This window comes from Xylona heveae (genome assembly GCF_001619985.1).
Source record: "Xylona heveae TC161 unplaced genomic scaffold L228scaffold_11, whole genome shotgun sequence".
NCBI lineage: Eukaryota > Fungi > Ascomycota > Xylonomycetes > Xylonales > Xylonaceae > Xylona > Xylona heveae.
In genome coordinates, this window is record NW_017264203.1 from 908,628 (window position 1) to 925,907 (window position 17,280).

The 17,280-nt window shown below is 47.4% G+C and overlaps 7 protein-coding genes across 7 annotated transcripts; 2 read left to right on the forward strand and 5 right to left on the reverse strand.

Annotated features, from left to right (window-relative positions):
• Positions 1-228: 228 nt before the first annotated feature.
• L228DRAFT_250555 (FtsJ-domain-containing protein) lies at positions 229-2,640 on the reverse strand. The gene is made up of 6 exons (XM_018333358.1): positions 2,269-2,640; positions 1,972-2,022; positions 1,815-1,841; positions 999-1,667; positions 628-789; positions 229-414 (listed from the first exon to the last, which is right to left on the reverse strand). The coding sequence occupies exons 1-6, from the start codon at positions 2,566-2,568 to the stop codon at positions 337-339; spliced, it is 1,287 nt and encodes a 428-aa protein (XP_018185666.1). The 5' UTR covers positions 2,569-2,640; the 3' UTR covers positions 229-336.
• A 222-nt stretch (positions 2,641-2,862) lies between these two features.
• On the reverse strand, positions 2,863-5,678 carry L228DRAFT_263409 (hypothetical protein). The gene is made up of 4 exons (XM_018334486.1): positions 5,404-5,678; positions 5,055-5,345; positions 2,928-5,003; positions 2,863-2,882 (listed from the first exon to the last, which is right to left on the reverse strand). Exons 1-3 carry the CDS (start codon positions 5,425-5,427, stop codon positions 3,324-3,326), a joined length of 1,995 nt encoding a protein of 664 aa, XP_018185667.1. The 5' UTR covers positions 5,428-5,678; the 3' UTR covers positions 2,863-2,882; positions 2,928-3,323.
• Positions 5,679-5,817: 139 nt separating this feature from the next.
• Positions 5,818-7,191, forward strand: L228DRAFT_250557 (hypothetical protein). Its single transcript, XM_018333359.1, has 4 exons — positions 5,818-6,231; positions 6,289-6,389; positions 6,451-6,806; positions 6,869-7,191. Exons 1-4 carry the CDS (start codon positions 5,884-5,886, stop codon positions 7,048-7,050), a joined length of 987 nt encoding a protein of 328 aa, XP_018185668.1. The 5' UTR covers positions 5,818-5,883; the 3' UTR covers positions 7,051-7,191.
• Positions 7,192-7,493: 302 nt separating this feature from the next.
• On the forward strand, positions 7,494-9,494 carry L228DRAFT_263411 (Rft-1-domain-containing protein; the record flags this gene model as incomplete). The annotated part of the gene is made up of 3 exons (XM_018334487.1): positions 7,494-8,320; positions 8,382-9,305; positions 9,434-9,494. The coding sequence occupies 3 exons, from the start codon at positions 7,494-7,496 to the stop codon at positions 9,492-9,494; spliced, it is 1,812 nt and encodes a 603-aa protein (XP_018185669.1).
• Positions 9,476-12,232, reverse strand: L228DRAFT_233575 (DEAD-domain-containing protein; the record flags this gene model as incomplete). Its single annotated transcript, XM_018330641.1, has 6 exons — positions 9,476-10,089; positions 10,211-10,282; positions 10,446-10,989; positions 11,107-11,722; positions 11,813-12,073; positions 12,128-12,232. 6 exons carry the CDS (start codon positions 12,230-12,232, stop codon positions 9,933-9,935), a joined length of 1,755 nt encoding a protein of 584 aa, XP_018185670.1. The 3' UTR covers positions 9,476-9,932.
• A 398-nt stretch (positions 12,233-12,630) lies between these two features.
• On the reverse strand, positions 12,631-14,381 carry L228DRAFT_233579 (NADPH2:quinone reductase). Its single transcript, XM_018330642.1, has 4 exons — positions 14,136-14,381; positions 13,744-14,013; positions 13,538-13,629; positions 12,631-13,444 (listed from the first exon to the last, which is right to left on the reverse strand). Exons 1-4 carry the CDS (start codon positions 14,158-14,160, stop codon positions 12,818-12,820), a joined length of 1,014 nt encoding a protein of 337 aa, XP_018185671.1. The 5' UTR covers positions 14,161-14,381; the 3' UTR covers positions 12,631-12,817.
• A 455-nt stretch (positions 14,382-14,836) lies between these two features.
• Positions 14,837-17,277, reverse strand: L228DRAFT_250561 (replication protein A 70 kDa DNA-binding subunit). Its single transcript, XM_018333360.1, has 5 exons — positions 17,172-17,277; positions 16,948-17,108; positions 16,797-16,887; positions 15,308-16,750; positions 14,837-15,227 (listed from the first exon to the last, which is right to left on the reverse strand). Exons 1-5 carry the CDS (start codon positions 17,213-17,215, stop codon positions 15,110-15,112), a joined length of 1,857 nt encoding a protein of 618 aa, XP_018185672.1. The 5' UTR covers positions 17,216-17,277; the 3' UTR covers positions 14,837-15,109.
• Positions 17,278-17,280: the final 3 nt, after the last annotated feature.

The window sequence follows — 17,280 nt, forward strand, 5'->3', positions numbered from 1 at the left end:
GAGCCTCTGCATGTGGCTTTTCCTCCAGTCCATTGCGTTTCCCAAAATATGTCTGATCTGTTTACATTTCATTATATTTGTATTATGAACCAAGAGATACCGGTGTTTAGCTCATTACGTTTATTTCCTTGCTTTGTTTTCCACGCCTCTTTCACTCCATTGAGGTATAGCGTGCTTGATAGCAAGATATTCTAGTTGTACCAGTCTCGCCATTTGCGTTTAGCTATTATCCGTGATTTGATTTGATTTGATAAGTATATACACGTAACATCCAACTAAGGCCGAGAAAAACTACACCTGAAAATTTGGTCTACTTAGACATAGGCAGGCTATATACTATGCGTCTGAGGCCACATCTTCTCTTTTGACCCCATCCTTTCTTCGTAACGCGACAAAGTACGCTTCTTTCGATTCCTGTATGCGTTGCCGGCGGAAGGCGTATGAGTCAGCATTTCATGAAATTTCTCTTCGCATGCCCCTTGCAAAGAATGACGCAGAGAGTTTGGCAACGAAGTCTTAGAAAAAAAAAGGGGGGGGGGGGGGGAAAGAAAGGCTCCGACACTCATGGATGTGATGGGAGGGGACACATTAACATTGCAGTGGAAGTGGGGGAAATGCAGAACATACGCTTCTAGATGAATCTGGTTTATCTCTATGTACTGACGCGAATAACTTTTTGAGTCGCTTCTCCATCGCCTTGTCCTCGGCGCCTTGATAGAATTTGCACACAAAGTGTCCGCCAATGCGCAGTGTATCGTAGCAGAATTGGAGAGCGGCTGAACAGAGGTCCTAGATTGGTACTTTGTGTTAGGCCCAATATGTGAAGACAGTCAGAAGGACAGGGAGAGGGGGGAGAGATAATCCTAGAAGCTGAGAAGAAGAGAATGGGGAGGGGAAAGACTGCGGGCCAATGGGTAGGGGGAAAAGGAGAAAGAGAGAAAGCTAAAAGAGAAGGGGGAGGAGGGAAAGAATAAGAAAAAAGAGAGAAATGAACGTACCATACTACCGGCATGATCTCGAAAGGCGATGCCGCTCGTGTTCATCATCCTAAAATAAGGGTCACTCAAACTCCTCTTACTAAATCCAGTGGTCTGGGCCCAGGGCGCGGACATGTCGCTAAGAACTACATCTACCATTCTTCCTGCGGCCTCGTCGCGGGCTCGACGGGCCTGTTTGGTTTCTCGGCTCGGTGTTTTGTTGCTTGCTTCACCCGCCTGGGCGGTTGTTTCCGATTCCGTGGCGCTGAGGTTAACCGTATCGAGCATGCGCTCTTTGAGATCAACGTGTCTCTCGAAATCAATATATCCTCTCTCTCGCTCGGCAAGTTCTTCTTCAGTAAGCAATGGGCCCGTCGGGGTTGGAGTTGTAGTTGGTGTCCCGTCTTCAGAGTTCGGTGAAGGAGCGTTGGTTGAGCTTGCTGCCGGGCTGTCAAGATCACTCGACGGGTTGGGCGGTGTCGGTGAAGAAGATGAAGATGAAGATGTCGAAAAAATACTTTGTTGTCGAGGCCGGCCGCGGTCAGGGTCGAGTAGGAAGTGCTTGACCTCGGCCTGGACCTGGGGCGATAAAAAGTTGCCTTGGATCGTTGAAACGCCTCGGGGAGGTTGCGCGGGGATGATGTCGATACCGATAATTCGGCCATTAGGAGCGGTGCGGTCGACTGCGACCTGTGGAAGGCGGATATGTCAATGCTCACGCGCTTTAATCTTACACTTGAGGTAGATGACATTGCGATGATATATCATCGCGTCAAGTTCTCCGCCTGTGAGTCGTTGAGACGGTTGGTGAAAGCTATAAATCATGTGGAAACTTACTTGTGACCATGATCCTGGAGCGTAGCCCTGTAATAAATTGTAAGTAAATCAATGACCAAATTGAGAGATAAAATAATGATACGGTATCGGCTCCTTTGCGCGAATGCAGAGTTACAAAGCCGCAGCAAGATGATGGGGACCAACAAGGGGGAAATACCAGATCGACAACAGTTTGCCCTTTTTTAAATATCTTATATTTCTCATTCATCTGTGCGATAAATCAATGTCAGCCATATTTTCTTCCACGCGAAGACCTTGAAGATAACAAGCTAATAGTGATTCCGAATCGCATATAAAGAAACAGAACACAGTTTCAAAAAGGGTCAAACTCCACCAATTTCTCCGGAATTGAGTCTCGACATTAGCATGTGTGCATCCAATATATCATCAGATGTTAAAACAAGAAGAGGGGGGGGAAATAAATAATAACTGTCGAATAAATACATATACATACCTCCAGAAGCTTGAATGCAGCACGGCTCTTCAGACCCTGCACTTTGGCTTCTTTGGCAAATTTGTCCCGCCCTTGACGAGTCTGCCACCTCTTTGACGACGAGGAAGCGCATCGTCTCTGGACAGACGTGCATACAATAGGTACATGGTTGTTAGGTGAGCTTGACTTGATTGGGCGACTGCTACTGTGCAAGCAGCGGGTTGCAAATGTCTTGCTTTTCACTGCAGCTGTAGAGCATAAAGTGCCCTCGAGGAGCAATGCATCTGTTAGGCAGCGAAACACCTGACGTGATAACATCATACAAAAACCCCTCCTACTTCAAAGAAGCTGATGCCGGCAATAAGTCAGGGGATTGACACTCTTTTTCCCCTAAGACAGATATTGTTATCATCTGACGACAGCGTCCGCTGACTTTTGGTGTTCTGGGGTCCTCTAAATTTCAAACGTCGGATATCGGAGGCGGTGAGCCGACGCCTCTAAGAGGTCCCCCTAGCCTCCATTGCCCCACGGGGGACGCTTCAAATACTGAGAGCTCGAAACATATCTGCTAGCTAATCTAGTTATTTTATTTATAAATACTCTAAACCTTGTACCGTTTAACTATAGTGTGTACTAAAAATAATATAGTGTGTATGGAATAACTCCCTAAGAATAATGAAAAAGCTAATTATAATAGTCCTTCCTCAAATCTGACATGGAATGTCTGCACAAACATTGAAGCCGATGGTTACAACCGCACAATTTCTGTTCCTTAGAGTGGTAGATTACACATGTTGCAAATGCGCTCTGAGACTGCATCTTTCAGGTTTTGTCAAATGAAAAGGCAGATAATTGAAACTCACAATCATGGCTGTACATTTGAAAGGGGTAAGGAGGTATTGAAACTGCCTGCTGATGAAAATGAAAAGGAGAAAAAGAAAACGCAAGATAGAAACATGATAAATCAACCCAACGGCATTTACACAACCATGTGACCAATCAAAAACGCCCCTAAACCCAGCCGCACTGAAAACTCCCAAGTAAACATCCAGGACTGATAGCTTCAAAAGGCTGAATCAAACCAATCCAGATTTTCTGTCCTTTTTCAAGGGTGAAAAACCTCCAAAGCCTGCGGCACCTCCAAGACTACCCCGCAGCGCGCCCTTTGGTCCTGCTAATCCTCCTTTCCCGAGGCCGAGACCTTTGGGACCTCCCAATAACGACTTTTTATTTGCTCGCACAGCTTCTCCGTCGTCTTCGTCGAATAAGGTCTTCCCACCTCCGAGCATCTTTCGCTTCTTTTTCTTTGGTTCAACTTCACTGTTGACCGTGATATTCATTGAACTCATATCCGTCTTCACCAGCTTCGAATCCATGACTTCACCAACTCCAGCTGGAGGGATATTCTCCTCGTTGCCTTCGTTTTCCGGACCATCTTCCAGCTCTTCTTCTGCGACCCCGTCAAGAGCTGGAGGAGCGAGTGTTCGTTTGCGGATGCCAGCCTTTGAGGGCTTCGAATTATTCGTCGCGGATGGCTTCGCAGTTTTTGAAACTTTTGGCTTCGTGGTAGTTTGCTTGCTGGTTTTCTTTGCCTTGGAGATGACAATCGGTGAATTCTCCTGCTCCTTTTCCAGCTCGGCAACTCTCACACTCTCTTCCTGGTTTTCCTGGTCCTCGTCGGACCCATCTTCCTCGTTATGAACGGGTGTGTCGGGCAAAATGCTCGCTGTGCGATTGAGGAAGGGTGTGATGGAGAAAGTAGACTTCTCCCCTGGCATGGCGGAGACTCTCCTTTCAGGTTTGTTTCCCTGGGTTGGTCCTCCAGGAGTGCCAATCATGGCATCAGTTTCGAAGTGAGCAGTGGCAGCCTTTCTGCCAGGTTTTGACATCTTCCCGCTCTTTTCCTCTTTAGCAGGACGCGTCGTAGATTGGGCGACTGTCAGCTTTGTTTGCTGAAGATCAGCTTGAGCTTCCTTGAGCTGCTCTTTTGTAGACCGTAATTTGGTGCGAAATGCATCCAATTTTGTCTCAAGCATACCCTCTTTGACCTCCCACTCGTACCGAGCCTTCTGAGCTTCTCTTTCGGCTCTTTGCCGTTCACGTTTCTCCTTGGAAAGCTCTTCTCGAGCCTCGTTGATCTTCGCCTGCAAGGCGGTGTCTTGCGCATCGGCTTTATCCTTTTTGGATGCCGCCCGCTCGCCAGCCCGTCTTTCCATACGTAACTCCTCCCGCAAAGAGTCGACCTCTTTCTGCACTGTCTGCTTTTCTTGCTTTTCTTTTGCAAGCTCGTCGCGGAGAAGCTCCAATTGAGCATAAATATCTGCGTCCTTTGCCTTGAGCTTCTCCTCCCTTGCCGAGATCTTCTCTATGGCACGGCGCTCCGATTCTAAACTTTTCCGTGCTGCGCTCAGTTCTCGTTCCAGAGACAATCTTTCGCGCTCTTCCTTCGTCATGCTTTGTCGAAGTTGTTCAATCTCCTCTCGCAGTATCAATACCTCATCCTGCAACTTATCCTTCTTTTCTTGGGCCAGCGCACGCTGGGTTGCGTTCTTCTCCGCTTCCAGCTCAACTTTTACCGTGCTTAATTCTCTTTGCAGAGCCAGCTTTTCAGCAAGAGAGGATTGGTGGCTAGCTGCCTGGGATCGGAGATGGTCAATTTCAGGCTTTAATGTTTCGAGCTCCCTCTCTAGGGAAAGCTTTTCGGTCAGTAGCTTCGTAGACTTTTTGGATGCTCCATTTAAGGATTCCAGTTCTGCCTATTTTCTCATAAGCTATCATTCTCTTCGGTCTGGAAAATATGGTCCCACCATTAGATTTTCTCGCTCCTGGATTTTCCCACGCAACTCAGCTTCGCTTTGTCGCAGCTTTCCCGTGAGCTCTTGCAACTGCTGACGTAGCTCTTCTGCTTGTCCATCTAATTCCTTGAATCGTTCATCGTTCTGAGCAAGTTTGCCCTTCAAATCGTCATTCTGGTCTTCCAGCAGGTGAAAACTAAGTCGCAGTCTCCTCTGTTGTTCTTCTCTCTCAATCGCGTCGACGTCTTTCGCTCGTCGCTCATACTCAAGCTCAAGTGTCTGCGTCTTGACAGCTTGTTGTAGCTGCAAGAGGTCGGTCAGTCGCATGGGTCAAACAGGATCAAATAAGAGAAAAACTTACTTCTTGGAGTCCTTGCTGCTCCATTTCTAATATCGGGTATCGCTTTGCAAAGTTCAAAGAATGAGGGAAACAACTTTTAAAGGCGACGGCCAATTCGAGAACCCTTGCGCCTTCGTCCAAAAAGCCTCCTATCCGTAATGTGTCTTTCCTGGGAGATGGAAATGAATTCTCCGCAATCACTTACTCAGATCTCTGAGCAGTTGGTCTTCTGCGTAATTACACAGGTCACGTCGAGCATGAATGGTACCTGTCGAGACCGTGATCAGGCAGACGCGTGATGGGTCTATAACAATCGGAACGAGGGAAGTAAACAAACGACTCTAATCGTCAACTCTTAGCGAACACCGGGTAACACTGCGTCATCCAGAAGAAGCTCCCCAAGCTACTTACGTGTACTGTATGTCGTCCTTCCCAGCACCAAGGGATTCTGATGATACTAACGGTAGTATTTCCTCCTAATTCTCATTCAATATCGGCGCAATGAGGTTTCTTAGAAGCTTGGCATTATGCCTTTTGCCATTGACAGCTTTGGCGGCCAAGAAGTCGACGGGCGATACTTTCCACGATTTCCACGCCCGCTCGTTGTCCTCAGCACCCATCAAGCTTAATGATGCGCTCTTCGATGAGCTCACCTCGACGCCGCGGGACTATACTACTGCGGTCCTACTCACCGCAACTGAGGCTCGCTTTGGCTGCCAAATGTGCCGCGAATTCCAACCTGAATGGGACGTTCTTGCCAAAAGCTGGGTCAAGGGTGACAAAGCCGGTGAATCGCGGGTAATTTTTGGAACCTTGGATTTCATCGACGGCAGAAATTCCTTTGCGAAGGTTTGTATTTAAGGTCTTGTTTTAATCGGTCTGAAAGGATGCTAATTGGACGGTTAGCTGATGCTCCAAACTGCACCTGTTTTGATGCTCTTCCCGCCGACGACTGGTCCCGATGCCAAGCTTGATGGCCAGCCTCTCCGTTACGAGTTCACAAGCGGGTATGTTAATATAATGGCAGCATCTTTTCGCTCAAATGTTGCTGACTTTTGTGTCCATTAGCCCCCAGACGGCAGAGACAGTCCACCGCTGGCTATCTCGTCACCTATCCGAGGGTCCAAGACCTCCAATCATCCGGCCAATCAATTACATTCGGATTATCTCTTTGACAACAATTGTCCTTGGACTCATTACCCTCTTTAGTGTCGCTTCACCTTATGTCTTGCCCATTGTACAGAATAGAAACATCTGGGCGGCTATCAGCTTGATCATGGTTCTTTTGTTCACCAGTGGACACATGTTCAACCATATCCGTAAAGTTCCTTACATTGCAGGCGATGGTAAAGGTGGGATCAGTTATTTCGCCGGAGGATTCTCAAATCAATTCGGCCTTGAAACCCAGATTATTGCCGCCCTATGTAAGTCTCATAATCCATGCTAATTGTCAAATCTCTCCGCTCTACTAATCACTATCATATAGATGGCATACTCTCTTTTGCGGCCATCTCCCTCGCACTCAAAGCACCTCGCATCGCCAGCGCCAAGACCCAACAGGTCGCAGTGATTGTTTGGGCAATCATTATGCTGGGAGCATACAGCTTCCTCCTAAGCATTTTCAGGACGAAGAATGCAGGATACCCGTTTTGGTTGCCTCCCTTCTAAGGAAGCAAAAGTTAGATTTCGCTTTGCAAATAAATTGAACGGAGATTGGCATTGTCAGCTCTACTTATACACCAAGAATTCACTGAATATTGAAAAAGTATATTCTCTCGCCAATAGATAAAAAAAATAAAAACAAAACAGAATTGTGATTTTGCAAGAGATTGATGCTAAATTGAGTGATTGAGGATGAAATAGCTTCGTAGATGTGTAGCCATGAACATGAAATTTTGTTCCAATACAGTTCTGTAATGTGTAGAAACACCAAATTAGACAAGCACATTGCTGATTCCGCCTGATAACATTGATAATATATTCGATGAATGTTGGTTTCGCTGGGAGAGGGTAGGCCCGAGGCAAGTGGAATATCATTAGTCCAGTAGAGACATCGAACGTGTCGGGAACGTTGACGAGGCCACCTAAACAAACCCCGAAAGGAACCCGCCATGGGGAAATTGTCAAAAGAAACCGCTGAATCCAATGTGAGCCAAAATGGCGAGAATAAAAATTTACTTTGGCGATCCGTACAAGGAGCGACATTTTTGATCCTCTTGCAAGTGGCGTCTCGGGCCCTTACCTTCATCGTCAATCAGATCCTCATACGTTTCCTCTCACCAGAGCTGGTGGGAATATCTACCCAACTGGAGCTCTATTCAATTTCAGTCCTCTATTTTTCAAGAGAGAGTCTTAGGGTTGCTCTACAACGACAGACACCTGCTAATGAGCGGGCGAAAAATGGCGTCTCCAAAGAAGAACCCGCCACAGGGGATGAGCGATCACCATCGAAACAAGGCGGTTCAAGCGCAAATAAGAATTCATATTTAGATGCCTTTTCCCCTGCCGGAAAAGTTCAAACTCTGGTCAATACTTCATACCTAGCCGTTGCTTTAGGCATTCCTTTGGCATACATCATTGCTACATTCTACCTCCAATCGGATAGTGCAAAGGTAGCATACTTTTCCGAATCTTTATCGCTCTATGGCCTGGCTACCGTGATCGAGCTCCTTGCGGAGCCGGGCTTTGTGGTCGCCCAGGAAAAGATGGTCTTCAAAATCCGAGCATCTGCAGAAACAACAGCTACCATTGCGCGATGCTTTCTGGCCTGTGGACTTGTTGTTTGGGCCAGCACCAACAAGCACGACATTGGAGTTCTTCCGTTTGCTGCGGGTCAGCTGAGCTATGCTATGCTCCTTAATATCACTTACTATTCTAAGCTATATGAAGCATCTTCCAGAGAGGGTTTCTCATTTCTGCCCAAGCCTCTGGCTTCTAGGTAGGTGATCGTGGCCGTATTGAGAGTCATTCTCCAGGACCTACTGACAACCCATGCCTAGCGAGAAATCATACCTCATCATGTCGTACTTTTCTCGGCCATTGTGTCTTTTGACGGGTAGCCTTTTCATTCAGTCAGCTGTCAAATACGTTCTCACGCAAGGAGATGCGCTGTTGATGGTGAGCTTGAGCTCTCTGCAAGAGCAGGGCGCCTTTGCCCTCGCATCAAATTATGGCGGATTGGTTGCACGGATGCTCTTTCAGCCAATTGAGGAGAGCAGCAGGAACTTGTTCTCAAAGTTGCTGTCGTCGTCTTCTCCGGATTCGAGATCATCCACGACCAAACAGCCTTCCACTGGCGTCGCCGGTAATCAAGACGCATCGCCTAGTGAAACTCATAACCCGCTTCGATCAGCTCAATCTATCCTTAACGATATCCTGAAGCTTTATCTATTGCTTTCTCTGGTAGCGTGTGCTCTTGGGCCAACAATTGCGCCGCTGTTGCTACGTCTCGTTGCCGGATCACGGTGGTCTAGTACAAGCGCCAGCTCAGTCCTCGCTACATATTGTTACTACATTCCACTGCTCGCGCTCAATGGTATCACCGAAGCCTTCATCTCATCAGTAGCTACAAGCAAGCAACTGCACGCCCAGTCTATCTGGATGTGCGGCTTTTTTGTCATCTTCGCCGGTTCCAGCGTCTTCTTTATGCGATTTCTCCAATGGGGCGCCGAGGGTCTCGTGTGGGCTAATGCCATTAATATGGTCATGCGCATTGTCTGGAGTTGGACCTTTATTCAGCAATATTTTAGGCAGAATGGCGAGAGCCTGGATATCAAATCGGTCCTTCCAAATGGTGGATCACTCGCTGCAAGTGTTGGTGCCGCAGCGGAACTGAAAATGCTCCAGGAAAGATCATTCGGTGGCAGCTTGCTAGAAGACTTGATCAAAGCTGCAGGAGTGGCCGGAATAATGGCGTTGTCCCTGTAAGTTCTGTCCGCGCTTTCACCTGTGTTCGTTCTTTCATTCAATTGTTGGCCTGATTCTAGACTTGAATCTCGGAGGCTTTCAAAGTACCACATATTACTCCAAACTAAGATACTAACAATCTCAGGGCTTATTTCGAACGTCATTATCTCATTCATTGCTATACCTTGCTTCGGCCAAAATCATAAACCTCAAATCAGGAAAAAAAAGAAAAACATACTCGGCTCCGCTCAAAGTAGCCTCACACGGACCATTTGCTTACAATTCAGAGCTTTCAATCAAGTAGAAATCATCAACGTTGAATTATATATATATCCTAACCAATAGAAAGACTTTTCAAGACCATGCCTGTTCCCATCTGTCTTTAAACAAAAAATAACTACAATCCTAATCTCCCATCTTGCCCTCTATATGATATCCTCTAGAATGCACCTTATGTTTTTGTCTCAAAAAAGAGTAAGAGCGCTCGCGATACTCTAGATGCTCGCTGTTTTTAGGTGTCTGCCATCTAACTTCGCTCTAGCAAATATCTCGCTGAGATATAGATTTTGACCCAAATGCTTCATGAGATGCAATATCCTCTACTGGTCCCTTGCTGGCAACAAATAATGGATGTAAGGGATTGTCTAATCATCAAAAGTAATCTTCTTCGCGGGCTTCATGTCCTCTGTATCTTTGAAGAAGGCACCGTATGCGTCGTGCGACTTCTTCTTGACCGTGGTGCCGAACTTGAGAAGCTCTTGCGGGACAGGCTGGTTGGCGGCTTTGAGGACGTTGATCAAACTAGGAAACCCGTATCAGTATATATGTCTTGCATTACCCAGCAATACTGTAGAAAAGAAAGGAAGGAAGGAAGGAAGGAAGGAAGGAAGGAAGGAAGGAAGTGTGACGGGGGATGACGTACGCTCCAGACTGCGCTTTGTCGTGTTCCGTGAACAAGGTGATTGCCGCGCCGTCTTGGCCAGCTCGTCCGGTTCTACATGTGCAAGCAAAATCGTTAGCTACGCTTTCTTTGAGATTATACGCTCGAGATAGGACACTGCGCTCAATAACGCGGTTGCGATTGAGATTGATGTGCATAAGAGGCAAAAAACAAAGATTGAAGAGGATTGAAGAAAAAGAAAAAGAGGTCGACGTACCTTCCAATACGATGAACATAATCCTCCACAGTCAGGGGAAAGGTGACGTTAATCACCATTTTGACGGCAGGGATATCCAGACCTCTGGCTGCGACATCCGTGGCCACGAGAAGTGGGACTTTGCCCTGCTTGAAGGCATCCAAACTGGATGTGCGTTGTTGCTGGCTCAAATCGCCATGGATGCCAGCGACACGCAGGCCCTTGGCGCGAAGGAAGTTCTCGACGCGGGTAGCTTCCTTTTTGTACAGGCAGAATACAAGAATGCGGTCGTCGCGCTGAGCGCCGGACTGGTGTTGCTTGAGCAGTTGAAGCAGGCGCTGCTCTTTGCCGCGGGGGTCAACGACCTCGACGGTCTGCGTGATGCGCGTGTTGGCGCGCAATTCGCCCGTGGGGTTGTCGCCAATGGTGATCTTGACGGGGTCGTTCATGAATGTAGCGGCGAGTTCACGAACAGATGGGGGCCAAGTGGCGGTGAACATGAGTGTCTGGCGGGCATTTGAAGCAGAAGTGGTGGAGATGATTTTGCGGATTTCTTGCTCGAAACCTGGATAATGTGGAAAAAAAACAAATTGTCAGCAGGTGGATAAGATACGTTTGATGTAGCGAATGAAAGAGAATTAGGGATGTGGGTAGGTAGGAATGCGGGTGAAAGTTAACTGACCCTTGTCCAGCATCCGGTCAGCCTCGTCAAGGACGACATAATTGACCTGGCTGAGATTCGCGGCGCCCTCGTCGATCAAGTCGTTCAAGCGTCCAGGCGTGGCGACGACAATGGAAGCGGTCTTCAAAGCCCTGCGCTGCTCCTCCTTGGGCACACCACCGTAGACGCAGACCACAGAGAGCCCAGCTGGCGTGGCCAGCTTGACCATCTGGTCGTTGATTTGCTGAGCCAATTCTCGGGTCGGCGAGACAATGACTGCCCTAGGGCCCTTGGACTTCTTCGATAGAGATGACACTGCGCGTATGCAGGGAACGCCGAATGCCATGGTTTTTCCGGATCCGGTTTCAGCGACACCAATCATGTCCCGACCAGAAAGCAGGAATGGCCACGACGCGGCTTGAATGGGTGTAGGAGCGCTGAAGTTCTTGAATGGCTCCCGCTCCGATTCATTAGTGACAGGGAGGTATGCGAAAGATACAATGGGTCTGAGCGGGGCGGAGGCCTTAGGGTCCGTCACGGCAACAAAGTGTTTCGAGAGGAAGGAGTCAATCTCTGACTGCGGCAGAGCAGTCAAGGCTGGATCCTCGCGATAAGACTCGGACGAGGAACCGCTGGGCTTGGCAAGTTCGCTCGACGGGACTGCAGAAGTCTCCTTGGACGTTTTAGAAGACTCAACTTCCATTGGCGTGGTCGAGCCTGTTGCTACAGCGCTGGAATCGGTTGCACTCTCTTTCGCATCCTTCTTGGCGCGCTTGGAAGCCTTCCGGGCTTCCTTCTCTGCCTTGCGCTTCGCCTTTTCGGCCTTCTTCTCGCTCTCGGCGTCAGTAGATCCAGCTACTTCAGCACCGGCCTCCTCCTCATTTCCAACTTTGGGGGTGCTCTCTCCAGAGGCCGCGGCAGCTTCGGCCTTCTGAAGCTTTCTGAGGCGCTTCCGCTCCTTCTTGGCTTCCTTGTCCTCTTTCTCGGTCTTCTTGTCTTTCTTCTCGACCGCACTGGCGTCGGTCATTGAGACATCCTCAACAGTGTCCTCGGGTTCAGTTGACGCGCTCTTGCTCTTGCTCTTCTTGCTCTTCTTGTCCTTGTCCTTGCGGCTTTTCTTGCTAGCAGGAGCGTCGCCGTTCAGCATTTCCGCGGCATCGACGTTTCCCGCATCGGCGAGTTCTCTAACACGCTTAGCCATTTTGTTCAAAGGGCTGTTTGTGGAGGAAAAATGATAAATCCTTTGGCCGCTCTCGATCGGCACAATTTGTGGGATTGATTTTCTCCAGATTTGCCATTTTCTTTTTCCCCAAAGGCCCGATCACCGACGACCCTTAACCCATTTAGGATGGATGGGGTCTTTTCGGCTCAGGGTCTTTAGCGGAGATTTCCCTTCTTATCTTATCACTGATTTACTACTCTTTCACCACCATGAGGAACAACAATTGTAAGAAGCAAGGCAATTAATAGCCTTGTAAATATACAGCGAATTTCTCTATAAAGAAATTTTTTAAATGAACTCACGGAGAGCAATTTAAAAATAATCCAGTACGTTTCCATAGGTATCAGGGAAATGGCAATTTCGATGTTGAAAAAAACAATACAGATTAATATATTGCGTGACGAATAAAACATAACACGAAATATGGAATACTTTCATTTTATGTCAAGCACCTCAGTATCTTGACAAACATAAATATCATTTATAAGAACAACACCAAATCACACAGATTCAGTCAACAGTACATATGATTTTCCCCCTTGTCTGATTGCTTTCCATCAATTTATGCGCCTCGACAATCCTCTCAAAGGGGAGAACTTTCTCAATATAAACCTTGAAACTGCCATCAACAAATTTCGGCAACGCGTGGTCTTGCAACGTATCTCTGAGACGGCCCTGATAAGCTTCGTCGCGACTTCGAAGAGTACTACCTTCAAAACGCAGGCGTTTGGCGACAAAAAGTCCAATATCCACCGGTCCGTCTGTCCTGGTACCACTCATCATGCCCAAAGAAACGATGCGCCCATCCCTCGCACCGGCAATGAGATCTTGCTGGAAGTAGCTCTGTCCGACTGGATCGACGATAATATCTACCCCTTTTCCGTTGGTCGCCTGGAGAAGAGCCTGTGCCCAGTCTCCTGACCGATAATTAAATCCGCCGGTAGCGCCGAGCTCCTTCACACAGAAGTCAATCTTCTCCTGTGACGAAGCCGTCACGTAGATGGCAGACGCCCCGTCAGCCTTACTCAGTTGAATTCCTGCAATAGAGACGGCAGAGGCTCCAGCGTGCCAGAGGATGGACTTCCCTCGGCTGTATTCGCCCACGAGATACATGGCTTGCGAGGCTGTTATCCACGTCTTTAGATATTAAGACTGCTCGTTAGCTTTGTTGATGGGTTTGTCGAGGGCCACGCGTGCAATTTTCAGTAAATGGATGTTAAAACAACGTACCTCTGGGATGCCTGCAGCTTGCTCCCATGAGAGAGATTTCGGTTTGTGGAGTAACATATGTGTAGACACAGCAACGTACTCAGCATAGGCGCCTGTACATACAATAAATCAGTGTGATTGGTAAAATTGCGGGCACCTTCCAATATCATTTGAATAGACAAGGAAAGCAATGGGAAGGAAAAGCGATGAAATATGACATTACTAACCGCCATATGCTAGTCCAAAAACCTCGTCGCCCACTTTGAATGACCGTTCGGCATCCTCGTTTGTCCGACTCTCGATGATGCCGGAAAACTCGACGCCCATTGTAGCTGGTGCTTGTGATGGCACGGGGTATTTGCCTTCCCGCTGTAACAGGTCCATACGGTTCAATCCGAATGCTTTGACCTTTACAATTACCTCAGAACCTTTGGGAACAGGTTTGGGTATGGTGTCCACAAAGAGAGCATCGGCAGGGCCAGACCCATTCTTGATACCTGTAAAGTCAAGTAAGCATACTTACCACAGTGAACGAAAGTAGCAGACATTGAAGGCAAATCAATAATTTCACATTGACAAGCAAACTAGTCAATGAGCAAAATCATGACTGGAGTATTACCAATTGCACGCATCGTCTCTCCCATTTTTGTACTTTAGTTCCCAAAGCTTTCGAATATAGAAGGAAATGACAAAGCTGTCTATGTGACGAATTGTAACCTCTGCTGAAAGTGTAGTAGGACTATCGATTTTCACCCTCAAATTTTAGATCTCAGTAAGTATTACTAAAGATTGAACAAGGAGTCACAAAGAGATTTGTTGTATATTCCGGGCAAAGTCAAGATGCGATCAATTCATGTAAAATTTTTTTTTTGATTGGCCTTCCTCGGATTTAAATTTTGGCCTAATTCTAGGCAACTTTAGCGATGATCACATCCGCGTCATGAGGGGCAAGTCGTGACGTTGTCCCTCGGCTTTCATCTGTCATCTGTCTCAATTAAGTAGATTATTCATCTATGGCTACAGAGGCAAGGAGTTGGCTATCTAAGGTAGGTAGGTAGTACTGCAACCATCTACCCTATCCAATTGCAGGTAAATTATGAGCTGCAAAGCATCCGCCTCGATCTCCCCTAGCAGCCAGGGAGCAAAAGCTACCTAGCGGATTACCGAGGTTATTTCGGTGAACCATGTGTTAGCTAAACAAACGAAAACATCGGTCTCTGCATTCATGTAGTTTTTTTGATTAACTTACCATATTCCGAGAGTGTAAAGAGAGTAACCAGTAACCTCAAAAGCGATTCTCGATTCAATACCAGCTAAGATTATGGTCTGCAATGGCTTAGTAAAAGAGATACTGTTGTATTTGAAGTAATTAAATATTAAAACATTTTGAGAAGATTGACATGAGCTCAATATTGAGAAACAATTGCCGCCTTGTCATTGCTCTAGCTAAAGTGCTTCTTAAAAAATCTCAACAGGAAAGAGCAAAGCGAAACCAAATTGAGTACAACATTGCCTATGTTAAAACGTTATTCTACGAGATCCAAACGCCTACTCCCATTTACATCTAATGATGCTGCCCAAGAAATTTGTCGATTAGCCGTAGTATGCATAGTTATAGTCTTCCGTGTCGTAGAGTTGAATGATGCTGTTCAGCCTTTCGGATTCAGCAGCGAGATTCAACGGATTGGCAAAGGAGACTTGATATCGAACCCTGAAAAGTAGGAGAAACGTTGAATTAGTATTACAAGCTCACAAATTTGAATCCTGATACGCAGGCCTGCATTGACGTACCTCTGTTGATCCTGGAAATTGTCCATTTTCGCTCTGCACTTGAACACCCATGTACGACAATTGGCTTCCTGAAACACTTCTTCGGCAGCCTTCTCGTCACTTTCCCGCAGCGCCATCAGCTGATCCGCACTCATTCCAATTATCATCCGTCCAACATCGTCAAAACAATTGAGCCAAATCTGACCCGTGTGATCGCTGACGTTCAAACTCAGAATATATCGATACTCGGGCCGTGGGTACGATTTGTCGCATCGCTCACAACGCCATTCATCGGGCGAGACCTCGAAGACCTTCTTGTTGCATCCTTCTGAGAGGCAGGCGGGGTATGCTATGTTGTCCTGCTTGACATATATGACAGTAGCCTTGGTAGTGAAATAATCCACGCTCTCAGAGTAACCAAGCTGCTCGTCTCGAATCTGAGCGATGCTTTTGTATACTTCATTGCGGGAACCTGCGCCCCCTGTTGCGGCAGCTAGCGAAGCATGCGACATGAAAGAGTCGGCGTGTCCTTGAGCATCGTACCATCCCTTCAGTCGATGCGCTTCGTCAATGTCAGGATCCACGGTCATGGAGCCGGAGCTTAACAAGCTCAGACTTCGGCCACCAAAATCAGAAACTTTGACACCTTTGAAAGCAATTACAGAGTCAGGTTGCACATCGAAATTTGTCGCGGTTCTACCCCAAATGGTCAAGCGGACAGAGAAATTAGTGTTGTCAACCAAGGTAAGGTCGCGTTTATCATAAGGTTTGCTCGTGGTCTTGGACACAATCTGAGAAACCTCGCCAACTTCTTTCAATACGCCAATGGTATCAATGGTGGTATCCTTTTCGACCGATTGGAGGTCTCCGATGTTGGTGAAGTTGAACCGTACTTGTGGAATGCTGTCTTGGTCTTCAGACTTCTCGACGACAGTCTCTCGCTCGAAAGTCAGTTCATAGTCGTTGTTCAGATTGGTAAATTGCTTCTTGGCCAAGTTAACGCGGCACGGACTGCTAATGTAATAAACGCAGCCTTCCTGAAACAAATCGTAAAACATGTCACACTGGTCATTAAAACCAGTCGCCTTGATCTCACCACTGTCGTCGAGTAGGTTGACGCTGAATAGCTTGCCTTCACCATTCTTGTTGTGCCATGTTTTAATGTCGGACTTGTGAGTGACACGAGCTTTGATGGTCCACTTGTGTCCGTATGGAGAAAGTGCCTCGATGGGATAAACATTTCCGTGGGAGAAAGAGGGACCACTCGAGGCGTGAGATTGTTGGACGCGGCTGGGGGCTTGATTGTAAGGGGCCGACACGTTTCCGTAGAAGCCATTGCTTGATATCACGGTTGGCTGCGGTGCGGCCTGTTCCGTTGGAGCAGGCTCCAGAGGTCTTGGCTCCCCCATCTTCTCGCACTCCCCATACTGCTCCAATACGTCCAAGTCTAACACGATAATAATCCTGTCTGGGTTAGCTTCTGCGGAAGGATACTCGTAAAGTGCCGTACTTTTTTCCTTTCACTTGGTTGGCTTGAAATGACTTCAGCCGACAGATTACACCCTTTCTGAGCTTTCCTTCATGAACGACATAATTCGCCTCTTGGAAATAGTCAATCAATCAACGTTATATGATCAATGTGGTCATGGAACCGAACGTACGAGTAGCAAGCATGCTTTGCACAAAATTCTGAATATCACTGAAGACTACCCGGTACCGCTCCGGAGAGCCCGGTTGCCCGGCAAGCGGCTTTATCTGCACACATTGAAGAATAGGATTCGCAACCGCATATTCAGGATTGTTCCCGCCGTCGAAGATTGCGCTAGACGCAGGAATAGTCAGTGCCCGCAGCCAAAAGTGTTACTCCACCGAGAGAAGAACCTACTTTAGGGATCCTTGATCGATAATCGACGCTGCATCGGCAGCCATTTTGTACCAAGAACGATTGTTGCTGATTGCAAGTCGAGAGGAGTGCAGTGTCTGGTCCTGTGGCA